This window comes from Papaver somniferum, unplaced genomic scaffold (genome assembly GCF_003573695.1).
Source record: "Papaver somniferum cultivar HN1 unplaced genomic scaffold, ASM357369v1 unplaced-scaffold_128, whole genome shotgun sequence".
In the NCBI taxonomy this organism is placed as follows: domain Eukaryota; kingdom Viridiplantae; phylum Streptophyta; class Magnoliopsida; order Ranunculales; family Papaveraceae; genus Papaver; species Papaver somniferum.
In genome coordinates this window covers 11,733,613-11,746,238 of record NW_020621936.1, presented here as the reverse complement: position 1 = coordinate 11,746,238, position 12,626 = coordinate 11,733,613, and the positions used below count along the sequence as shown (strand labels likewise).

Below are 12,626 nucleotides of genomic sequence, written 5' to 3'. Positions count from 1 at the left end.
TCATGATTTGATAATGAACTGTGTGAAATCTCCATCTTTTTCCATTCTGCTAAATGGCCAACCTGAAGGTTTTTTTCAAGAGTGAAAGAGGAATCCTACAAGGATGCCCTCTATCAAATTATGTATTCATTATTTGTGCTCACAATCTAAGTGGAATCATAAATAGAATGGAAGTTGAAGGCAGTTATAATGGTTACAAAGTTAACAGATGGGCACCTAGTGTTTCCCACATTATGTTTGCAGATGATATCATGCTTTTTGGAAGCACAGGTACCAGCACAATCATCTTTATATCTACTATATACTCCAAGAGTATTACAAGATCTCAGGACAGTTGGTGAAATACTCAAATTCTGCTATTTATTTTAGCAAGAATGTTCCTGAATCCTATGAAGATGAGATCTTAGAAACATTAGGAGTTAACAGGATGGACAAAGATGAGAAGTACTTGGGGGGTGAAAATCTTACAATACGGCTTCAGGATATCCAACTTCAATTTTCTCATTGAGAAATTTGAAGAAAAATTCACGGGTTGGAAAAGAAACTCTCTATCTCATGCTGGAAGAACAACACGCATACAGTCTGTGTTAGCATTAATTCCAGTATACTACATGGCCATATCTCTTATACTAAAATCAGTTCTTCATAAACTTACACAAATAATAAGGGATTTCTGGTGGGGGCATAGCAGAGACAAGAAGAAGATGCATTTTCTAAAGTGGGAATGGTTTAACTTGCCAAAGGAAAAGGGAGGATTAGGCCCTCGATGTCTTTGTGATCTCAATCAAGCACTGGTAGCGAAGTTAACAAGGAAATTTCTTCAGGATCAAGACAGTTTATGGGAAAAGATTCTTTACAAAAAGTATCTAAGAGACCAATCGTTTTGTGATGTCAAAAAGATTACAAACTGCTCTACCACATGGGATGCTATGATGGACAGTAGAGACTATTTGAAGAAAGGTTGTATGTGGCTAGTTGGGAATGGAGAAAATATCAATATTATTTCAGATCCATGGATCAATGGAATTTTCAATCTTAACTCCGACTAGAATCTCAGAAGCTCACCCAGAAGTCACTAAGGTAAAACAACTCATTGACTCTGATACAGGGAGCTGGAACATCCATTTGATTCATCAGATTGTGGATAATTTTATAGCTAGTAGGAGTTTATCAACTCAGTTAAACTCCTTGTCTTCTGATAAGTTGATTTGGATTCTCACTCCTCATGGAAACTTTACGTCTCAATCTTTTCAAAAACTGCTTCTGGAGAACCAAGGTGAATCTTCAAGTCGTGGAAAATCAGATTTCAGTGGAAGAAGTTTTGGAAGAATAACAAAGTGGCACCAAAAATAAAGACCTTCATTTGGAGAGCCCTTCACAGTGTTATTGATGTGTCTCAAAAGATAGGAAGGTTCATTGATGACGTCTCGATGGAGTGTTGCATGTGTAATAATGCAGTTGAAACGATAGAGCATCTGTTTTTTCAATGTGAACTAGCTCAGGCAGTATGGTTTGCATCTCCCTTTGGTTTAAGACTGCAAGGTAACAATAAGATCACTCTATCAATTCTTATTCAATCTTGGCTTCAAAAGAGTGATAATTTTTATTTTGTCTCTCTTGGAATGACCATCTGTTGGGCCACATGGAAAATAAGGAATGAGAAAGTCTTTGAGAATAAGCAAAATATTGTACATGGAGCGTTAAAAATTGCTTTATTCTGGTTTAATCTCTACTATAACCCTCCCCTTGGGAATGAAACTGAGGCAGAAGATAATCCAAGGGCAAATTTTTCCTGAAGTGATTCAAGGTTGGAAGGCACATGTTGCACCCTTCATCAAATTAAATGTCGATGCAACTTGGAAGAATGGTGCTTATGCTTGTTCAGCTGTTGCAAGGGATCATAATGGTGTTTGCTGGGGCGCAGGTATTCAAATTGGCAGCGCTGATACGCCTCTTTTTTCAGAAGCAGATGGATTCTACCTGGAAGCTGAACTCGCAGTGTGGCTGAATCTCAAAGATGTCGTTATTGAAGGAGACTGTCAAGTCGTGGTTAGATGTCTTACTGGTGCCATTACAAGACCCCCTTGGAGGATCTGGAAGATAAGAGATGACATCAAAGAGCTTATGAACACTTTAAGCAACTGTGAAATCAGTTTTGTCTCTGAAGTGGCCAACTCTGTAGCTCACGCTCTAGCTGATTATGCTCTTTCTCACAACATTTATTCTAGATGGACTAAACAGCAGTTAACTGCTCACATCACTTCTCTCTCTGGTCAGAAGTTGTTTGCTAGTCTTTTGTTTTTCTTGTTGTTTACCAAAAAAATTAAAAAAAACTAAAAAATATAAATCGGATAATATTATTATTTTGGGAAATGTTTTAAAAAAATAAAAACAAAGATATCTTGGTAAAAACCCTATTAGAAATGTTATTTTTTTTGGTCAATCAACAATTTCAATTCAAATCAAATCAAAATGGTGATTACATGTTCGCTTACAAGTTTAACAAAAACATAAAAAAATATCAAGATAAACAAACCCCTAATACAAATAAGAATATCAACTGCATGTAGATCGCGAAGAGAAAGAGCAATAAACCGCAGAGATACCCGTTGTTTGATTATGTATAAGGGAGAAATGATGGTATATTCCGGAAATAATTCCGACCATTTAATTTGAGTGTATTCATCCTTGGAAAGAGTTGCTCCTGGAATGAAGGAGTATTTTGCCCATAAACTTGTAGATCGAATTGTTGATGTTTTTGAATCAAGAATAGCAAGCCACGAACCAGCCAACAAAGATCGAAGAACTCGCCCCACAACGACGAAGAAAAATCGCCCCGAAACGGCGAAGAAATATGTCAAAAGACACAAAAAATGATGTAAAAACATCTTATTAGATAAACAATAAACAAAAACTAGAAACGAAAAAGAAATCCTTGCTCAGATCTGATCCAAAAGGACCAAATCTGAGCAAGAAAGATGAAAAGACTCTTAAGTTTTTTTCTAGAAAGGAAGAGAAAAGAGAGAAGAAAGAGAAAATGTTGGGGGAAAGAGATTTTAATTTAGAGCTGTCAAACGGGCAAGCTAGGGTCAACCCGGCCCTAGCTTGCCAACCCGTACTAGGGTTAGGGTCAACCCTAGCCCTAGTACTATTCACGAACAAGCTCAAAACCCCAACCCTAGCCCTAGACGGGTCAACCCTGACGGGTTGGCGGGTTGGCTTGTTAATGTTATCAATTTAAAAATTAAATTTAAAATTTAGGATTGTTTGAGATTATTCATTTAGTAAAGGTCGAACCTAGGTCAATTTGGTGTTTAACTAGAAGCCCCGCCACTGAGTTGTAAAGTGGGCGTTTTTATTGCCACTTAATCAACGATATAGCCGGTTACGGCGCTTTAGTTTTCTTAGGCAGAGAACCCTAACATCAACTAAGCATTTTACTTTTTTTTTTTATCATTTTATAAGTTTAAATTAATGTGAGTAAGACTAACTCGTTGTTTAAATTATGCTAGTCCTTTTATCAATTTAGGACATCCCGAATAAATATATGATTGATGAATCTAAGTTGTAATTTAATTTATTGATTGATTATTTAAAATCTAAAAATTGTTATATTTGTTTGTGTAGATCCAAAATTACCTTTATTTATTGATTTAAAGTTAACTAATTCTAATATATGTTTGCAAATCATGGATTTTAAAGAGTTGGTGGGATTGAGGGATATATTTATTAATTTTGACGGGTTGACGGGTAACCCGCGGGTTGGCCCTAGCCCGGCTTGTTTTCTAGTAGGGTTGTATATGCCAACCCTAACCCGGCCCGTTTAGACAACAAGCCAAGCCGGGCCGGGTTGAAACAAGCCGGGTTAGGGTCAACCCGCAAGCCGGGTTATAAATTGACAGCTCTATTTTAATTCAATAAATTTTATAGATGTTCATAAATATTTTTATTTAAAAGGGGAATGACGAATAATATGAAAGATATTGAATAAATTTTTTTCCTTATATATAGTTACACTAGTTAAGATTTTGGATTGAGTTTATATTAAAAATGATTTTATGATTATCAAAAATAAAGGGTATATATTTGATAGTATAAGGGGAAAATATATCTATAATCATAACGGACGGATAAAAAAAGACAGACCAAAATAGAATATAAGACGGAGGGAGTATCAGTTGAACGGAAAAAGTGGAAAAAATTTGTTGTGTAATATTCAGATATTTGATTAACTTGCAAGAGAAAAATACTTCACTGCTTTATTGGATTAACTCACACAAAATCAATGCTTCTGATCAAGCGCCAACATTTGCGTCAAAACAGTTTCTAACTCAAATATTACATAATCATAAACATGAGTGAAATGCTGAATACCTACAAGTAACTCTGCCCAAAACATAAATCTTAAGAAAAATCTATTTACTAGAAGAATATGAGAGATCCGTCAATTGTTGTGGATCTACCTCTGAGGGAGTTCTAGTCAACGCACATTGTGCAGTAGTGGTTTTCGGGAAAGCTATCACATCTCTGATGGAACTAGCACCTGCCAATAGCATCACCAATCTGTCCAGCCCAAAAGCAATTCCCCCTGGATCAAATCATCAGAGGCATTTATCAGTATCAAAAGCATAGAACGTTCTGCGATTATCTGCCACCTCAGCAACAAGCTCATGAAGAAAATCTAGTTGGCTTGAAAATGATATAGCAATATACACTACAACTAAATAATGTATAAACGCATCAAATTCCAGGACACCAGGCTTTGATAACAATTGGTTTCATAGCTTACAACTAATACATGAAATGGCCATGCCTTAGACGAAAAGGCCACTGCAACCATTGTAAATTTGTAAATTATGACATCTACTTTTTTCCTCTTGTGATGTGTATCGGTGTTTTCAATCATTTAGTCAATATAGTGTGCAGGAGTAAAGTTCAGCTTTTCCATACCATGTGGAGGAGCCCCCATATCCAAAGCCTCGAGAAGATATCCAAACTGTTCTTCTGCCTGCGAAATTCATCTCCAACAAAATTAGGAAAAAACTCAAAAAAACCCAACTGTGTTATGCATTAAAGTAATAAAATCTTTTGACCATAGGACCCATTGATCTTAAACGAAATCCATTTAGACTTTGAGACCAAAAGCCTTCAGCTTCAATTAAATTTCAGTTTTTTGCATCATAGGTAAACCATTAAGTCTCACCAACTAATGACAATACTTAAATAAATTTCCAAAAGGGAATACGCATGTAGCAGCAAGAAAAGAAACAATGACGGAATTTCAAAAAGTTTGACTAGGGTCTCTCACCTTTTTACTCCTTTCCAATTTTTAAGTAGAAATATCATAAAAAACCTAATTTTTTCCCCAAGACTTGATTCAAAACATTGAGTTAACCAAAAATGACTGCGGATTAAGTATAAAGAATCCCACATGCAGTTCGAACATGCCTAAAAAAGGGCCAACAGAATTTCTTGTTGGCCAAACCAACCCCTGTTACTCGATTTTCCAACTCACCACCACAAACAAATTTAACTGTCTTTCACCAACTTCCATCATGTTCATCATCCGGCTAATAAGATGGCTACAGGCTCAATTACACAATTTTTCCCCGGACAATACCCAGCATCTTAATGGAGAAGTGACTTTTGCAACCTTTACGTATGGTGTTTCAGTCAGAAAGCAAACATACAGATCATAATAAGAGCATTAAGTATGAAACAAAAAGTAATACCTTAATACATGAAACTTTTTCTATGCATGATACTTTTTCTTATTAGATCAAATCTCGTAAATCAATTCCAAAAACAAAAACAGAAAAACTGCTCCCACATTGGCAAACATGAGCAAGGAAAAATGCTAACGCGACAGGAGAAAAAGCGCAGAAGGGATTCACCTGTTCGGGTGTTATGCCAACAATTTCCAGAACCTTTTCTTGGACCTCGCGCTTGAAAATCCTAAGACTCCCTCCCCCAATCTGATAACACCATAACAACAAGTGGCGTCTCTCATTAACAACTTTTGAAGGCATATCTAAGGTCGGAACTGAACCATTGGAATTACATTCAACAAACTCAAGAGGAGAACAACAGTTGGCATACCTCAACACCGTTATAAACCATATCATAAGCCAGAGCACGAGCCGAGGAAAGATCTTCCATGTCATCCGGATTTGGTGCGGTGAAAGGATGATGTAATGCCTGCAAACAACTCTATTTAATTGACCAAAAGTATAGAAAAAAGTCACAGAAGAAACATGTTTAGATTAATTAACCTGCCTTGAGTTGAAAAAAAAAACAACATAATATACTATTTCCTGCATTTTATCCTTATACTTCTCAAGTGAGGAGGGTGGTTGACTCAGTTTAAGGCCCTCAGAACCTTAATTTGGACAAAAACAGGCCATAGCAGACATAGATAGCCATCTTCAGGTAACAAGAAGGCTTCCAACCTCTCCCAAGTGATCTTCCACAGCCACATTAAATGTATTTTGGTTGACAAACCCTTCGCTAGATAATGACAGAGCTAGCTAATCTTCGGATGTTAACAGTTCCATTCACATTTACAAAGAAGAATATTTGGCTTTTAGTCCGTGATAATGAACGATTAAACCTAGTGAATCTTTACTTATTTAAAAAAAACAAAAAAACAAATCAGATCACTAAATCGAAACAAAAATAAAATTTGGAAAGTATCTATTCGATGTTTTACAACATTCTTTATAACGCATGACCGAAGAGGGACATGAACTAGAGCTGAATTGAACACTGAACAATACATTGGCATTGAAAAATATTGAAAAACAACTAGAAATTTGAAACACACCTCAAACCTCTCCTCCGAACTATTCCACTCGAACATTGGAAAATCAGTCACCCATAATATTGAATGCGCCGACTGCATCAGAAAATTAATGACTTACATGTGTGTGTGCGTTAGAGAGAGAGAGAGAGCAAAAACACGCCAACTGTGCAAGCTCAAGGGCATACTTACCGTGTCAACTAATTTGAGCTCATGCGCTATGAAAACTCTAAGGCGATCCAGAGTTTTATTAACCGATGTGTGGTCACCCAACGCAAACAAGATGAGATCACCTGAACTTGCAGAAACTTGTTTCAGCAACTGCTCTTTACTACTGGGATCCAGACTTGACGCCAAAGCAGCAATTCCTTCAATCTCCCCTGAAATAGAAATGCTTACTCATCAGCCACGGAAAGATAATATATTGCATCTAACAGAGGATGAATATAGAAGTCAATATTTTACCATTGTCCAAGACCTTGAGGAAAGGTAAACCCAGAGCTCCAGATTTCATTGCTTGACGGTACAAGTCACCCTTCTTAAGAGCAGTGTTTGAGTACTTCTTTGAACCTGATGGCACACATAATGCTTTAATAATTCCACCACTTGCTAAGCAATCTGAAAAGACCTTGAAACTGGTTTGCGAGAAAACACTGGATACCTGCTTTCATGGAAAGGCATTCCACAATAAGTGACTAAAAGCAGAAATTATGTTCCGAAGCTTAAAGGATATCCTTCATAATTTCTCATATGAAGGGGTGTTTATTCGTTTCATTGAAACATTAGCAACTTAGTTATGTTCGGATATTAGCTAATAGATATAACTCTTGTGGTGATATATACAACTTGGTCTAAGCACTGATTATTTTGTCTGTGACACTAAGCCAGCAAAAGTTTACCACTTCCACCTATCAGGAAGCATGCCAAACCAGAGAGTAGCTTTTGGAATCTAACCAGTTGGAAGAAGCATACATTTGCAAAACAAATCAAATCTGAGCAAGCATATGGACGAATTGCTCTCTAGGGTGCACATGGAGATGATCATGGATTATTTCTTCCTAATAGTCAACTGTATGCAAAAAAAAAAAAGGAAAAACAGCTTTCGAGTATTTTTATCTCCAATCTTGAAGCTCGAATTCATGAACTATCAATGATGAACTTACATCTTTCAACTCAAGATCAAAACGAGTGTCTGGCCTGTCTGATCCGTATCGATTCATTGCTTCTGAATATGTAAGCCTTGGGAAAGGGTTTGGCAGTTGGATATCTTTCACTACTTTGAAAACCTGCACGAATATAATACATTAGACTAGTTACACTAATCATAGTTATAAGCATCAAAAATGAACAAAATTACTAACATGTCTTATCAAATCTTCATTAAGTTTCAGCATATCTTCCAACGGCATGAAAGCCAATTCCATATCTAGTTGTGTGAACTCTGGTTGCCTATCGGCCCTTAAGTCTTCATCTCGGAAACATCTGCAAAGAGAACAAATGATGGTGAACCTGTAGCATGCATTTGATTATAAGACCTAATATTTCGTAATCTTAATTGTGTAGAACTAAAAGATCATCATGTATAGCCAGTGAAATTGATCCCAGAGTTCACTGATGAAATAACCTTAACATGTGTAGCTATTTGAATAAAAAAATACTGAACTAAATCAGGCGGCAGTCATGAATAACCTTAATTGTTGCAAAAATAGATCATGCTCAGCTCAAACAAGTAGTGATAGCACAATACCTGGCTATTTGATAATATTTGTCAAATCCGGAGACCATCAGCATTTGCTTGAACAACTGTGGGCTTTGAGGTAAAGCGTAGAATGTTCCTGGCTTCATAAAAAATACTGAACTAAATCAGGCGGCAGTCATGAATCACAAAATACTAGCAATATCCGAAAACTAAACTGGTCGGTTTGTTGTCTACCAAAGGGATTCACTGTTTATATCCTGATTACAAATACTTCGGCAGAAAGTTCTACCAATACCTGAGTCAATACAGAGTTAAGGGAGTACCAAAACAAACTCAGCGGCTTTGTGATAGCCACGTAAACTTACGGAAGAAATATACATACATCGGTATGTTGTAATGAAAACTTCTAGGGTGCTAATAAATGTAAACATGTTTTCTATTAATTGAAACAGTAAACAATCAGGTAGACCAATTTAATAATGTACCTTTTCAAGAGTTTCAACAAAAACAGAAATGGCAGATGATTAACCACATACCTGAACTCGTGAAGGCACAAGATAGTCCCGGGCACCTTCAGGAGTGGATCTGGAGAGTATTGGAGTCTCGATCTACCTTACAACCATGAGATAGTCAGGATGATGAGAACATGAACAAGAGAAAATAGGGGAGAAATTAAGATGGTGAAGGGGGAGTTGTCGAAAGTAAGAGAAAGACAATTGCCATTTAGAAGATACAATTTAAGCAGTTTCCAACGGTGATCTCAATAAATACTGATGCACTTACTAAATATAAAATTAACCGAAAGTTAATCTGTTGATACCTCCACAAATGAATGTTCATCCTCCAGGTAACATCGGATGACCTTGAGCACTTTATGTCGCAACAGTAGGTTGGAGGTCATTTGTTGCCGGCGCAAATCCAAGCATCGATATCTAGCATCATTAACATGAATTTTCAAAACAAGAACCAAATGATCATGCAACAATTATCTATCAATCCAATAATGCACTACGAATGAGAACCCTTGATCAGCTGTAGCGGATACATAACAAAAAATTGCACCCCGTGAATCATTCATTGCATTACAAAATTGCACAAAAATCTTGCATCACGGCAACTGTTTAGCAACTGGAGCATGTAAAATTTATTGGGGTCTTTTAACAATATCTTACAATTGAAAACTTAATGCAAAGACTTTCACAAACTTTATTAGCTTTGCTGTTTAGAAATGCTTCTGAACTCAAGGTCAGATCGCTTAAATTTTAGTTCTTTCAGACATATGTTAGCATACCTAGTGCAACACCAACCATACACAAATATTGAGCTTATCATGAGCCAACAAGCTGGCCATCCTATTTAGAGATGTGAGAGGTGTAATAATTGTATTAACTTTTGTAAATATTATGTAAAGTTGCAAGTTAGAAACAAGATGAAAGAACAACGAACATTAACTAAAACAGTCATATTACAGATTGTTTTCACATGCCACTTGGTTCACAAAAAAATATAATCCTAATATTTATCATCTGTGCAAATAGGGTCACAAAATATAAATCCCATCCACTCCAATTTGAACTTATATTGTAATATGACATAGTTGCCAAGATTGTGGAGTATCAATCTCTTAGATATGGAAAAAGAAAAAATCAAGTGAGACAACATTAAACCAGATACCTTAAACGAATCTCCTCTGAGCTATCCTTTGCTTTTTCTTTTTTCGCATCATCCCCCATTGTAACCAAGAAAGGTAATTTGCATTTCACAGAATTCAATATTCTAACATTCTCTGCCGTTACCTATCATCATAGAAAATCAAACACTCTAAGAAACCTATGGCGATATTAAGTACAGTGAAACAGATTAATGTACAGAAACACTTTAATACCTCTAAAATGCCCGTCTTCATCTTGTTATTAACAGATTCACCTGGTCTGGATCTAACAATACCTTCCACAGCAACAACATATTCAAGTGCAAGCTTATTAACAACAGAATGAGTTTCAGGAAACTCATTGGGAAGAGTTGTAACTTGAACAATTCCAGTATGATCTCTAAGATTAATAAATGTCACACCACCGTGAATCCTATGAAGTGCAACCCATCCACAAAGACGGACTCGTTTGCCTATATCATCAACTGACAAATTCCCACATAGATTGGTTCTATTAACCCATTCTAGTGAATCTTTGCTAGGGCTTAGGACAGGTTTTGTATCAGAAATTAGGGTTTCTGATGAAGAAGTAGCAACACAAAGTGTAGATAGTCTTCTTCTGGTGGGAAGAGAGAGAAAGTGACGGTAGAAAGGTAAAGCTAAAGATGGGAGTTGCTTGGAACGGACGACAATGGCGGGTAAAGCTCGAAGGAGAACCAGAGAGGAAGACATTAGTGGATTCTGTTGGGTGAGACAACACTGAAATCTCTTTGGGATCAACTCGTTATCTAGTTTTCCTCCAAGGTTTTATCGGCAGAGCTCAATTGGATTTTGGCACCCAAGGGCAACTACTGCGTCTGAATTTTAGTTCTTGGCCATTAGATATCAATATACTCTTTTGTTTTTGTTTTTTTTTTGAAACGGGCCTAGCTTACAACGACCTGCCTGTGCCCAACACCTAACTCTACTTTTTCTTTTATTTGTGGATGCTAATGCGGAGAATTTCGGAAGACTTTTTTTTATTCTCAATTCTTTTGAGTTGCTGATGGGATTAAAGTTTAACCTTGAGAGAGCTCTATGATTAGTGTGGGTGTTGATTGTATGGTGGAGGTTTTGGCAGCTGAGTTAGGGTGCAGAATGGAGAAATTGCCTATAAAATATTTGGGTTTGCCTTTGGGTTCTACTTCCAGATGTGCTTTTGTTTGGGAAGAGGTGATACAAAGGATGGAGGTTAAATTAGCAACTTGGAAGAAGAAGTTTTTGAACAAAGCAGGTAGGTTAGTTTTACTAAAGAGTTGTCTTTCCAACCTTCTTGTTTATTTTGTTTCTCTCATTCACATGCCTGCAAGCATGGAGTTGAGGTTAACTAGACCCACGAGGAATTTTATGTGGGTATAAAAGATTTGAGATGTACCATCAAGGCTTTGAAAGCGAAATGGGTTTGGAGGTAATCTAGGGAGAAGAAGATTTTATGGAGGAAGGTTGTGAAATATAAATTTAACAAGGATTTTGTTATCTTGTGCATCCATGCACAGGATAACACCCAATTATTGCATCGGGAAGGTGCAAAAACAAATAAAAAAATAGGAGAGATGTGTTATCTTGCATTGGAGATTGCAAAACTTCACTCTCAATAAAAATGAATATTTGGTAGATTTATGTTAATTTGCATTCTTCGATGCAAGTTTACACCATCTTTCTTATTTTTTTATTTGTTTTTGCACCTTCCCGATGTAATGATTATGTATTATCTTGTGCATGGATGCACAAGATAACAAAACTCATTTAACAATAATGTAGAAGTATTGATTCTTGCAAATGATGTCGGACCAAAGGAAAGGAGTGTGTGGAAGAATATCATTAATACTACGTGAGCACATTGATTTTAAACTGAACAATGGTAAAGCTATCAGGTTTTGGATGGATATAATTGGACTTTTATGGGTCTTTTGAAAGATAGATTTCCAGCAATATATAAAGCTTGTAGGAGAAAGCAAGCTTCTATATATGAAATGATTGTGGATGACAGGCTTAGTTGTGATACTAGAAGGAATCTGTCAGGTAATGAACAACTTGAATGGGATAGGCTTTGTAATGAGTTGGGTCATGTGCATGGTCTGACATAGGAGGAGGACAACATCGAAACCATAGGTATATATATAATTAAGAACATTTATGAAATACATGCAAGGTGAAAAGGAAGGTGAGTTTTCTAAGCATGTATGGAGGAAAAAATATACCATCTAAGCTAAGTTTTATGATATGGGATCACTATCACAACTCCCTCCCCCACTTTTAGTATGCTTATGCATGGAGGAATTGAAGTACAGGTTTTGTAAGAAATAATAAGAAAATGTTGATCATATGTTGGTTACTTGTCAATATGCTTTTGAAGTCTGGTCTTATTTCTTCAAGGTTTTTAAAATTCAGTGAGTTATGTGTGAGACGTGTAGCAGCAGTTTGAAGCATGGATTAAC

At 36.4% G+C, this 12,626-nt stretch overlaps 1 protein-coding gene across 1 annotated transcript; it reads right to left on the bottom strand.

Annotated features, from left to right (window-relative positions):
* Positions 1–4,226: 4,226 nt before the first annotated feature.
* LOC113331996 (aspartate--tRNA ligase, chloroplastic/mitochondrial-like) lies at positions 4,227–10,939 on the bottom strand. Its single transcript, XM_026578651.1, has 14 exons — positions 10,384–10,939; positions 10,173–10,294; positions 9,319–9,430; positions 9,035–9,106; positions 8,547–8,638; positions 8,161–8,281; positions 7,963–8,085; positions 7,265–7,460; positions 6,992–7,179; positions 6,824–6,895; positions 6,100–6,198; positions 5,895–5,975; positions 4,951–5,008; positions 4,227–4,588 (listed from the first exon to the last, which is right to left on the bottom strand). The coding sequence occupies exons 1-14, from the start codon at positions 10,879–10,881 to the stop codon at positions 4,416–4,418; spliced, it is 2,007 nt and encodes a 668-aa protein (XP_026434436.1). The 5' UTR covers positions 10,882–10,939; the 3' UTR covers positions 4,227–4,415.
* Between the last annotated feature and the right edge of the window lie 1,687 nt (positions 10,940–12,626).

Excerpts from the sequence above, each read along its gene's own strand:
- LOC113331996 (XM_026578651.1), bottom strand. The coding sequence starts at position 10,881 with ATGTCTTCCTCTCTGGTTCTCCTTCGAGCTTTACCCGCCATTGTCGTC. Across the intron at positions 10,295-10,383 it reads TGAAGACGGGCATTTTAGAG|GTAACGGCAGAGAATGTTAG; the intron begins GTATTAAAGTGT and ends CTATGATGATAG. Across the intron at positions 6,199-6,823 it reads GTTCGGAGGAGAGGTTTGAG|GCATTACATCATCCTTTCAC; the intron begins GTGTGTTTCAAA and ends AGTTGTTTGCAG.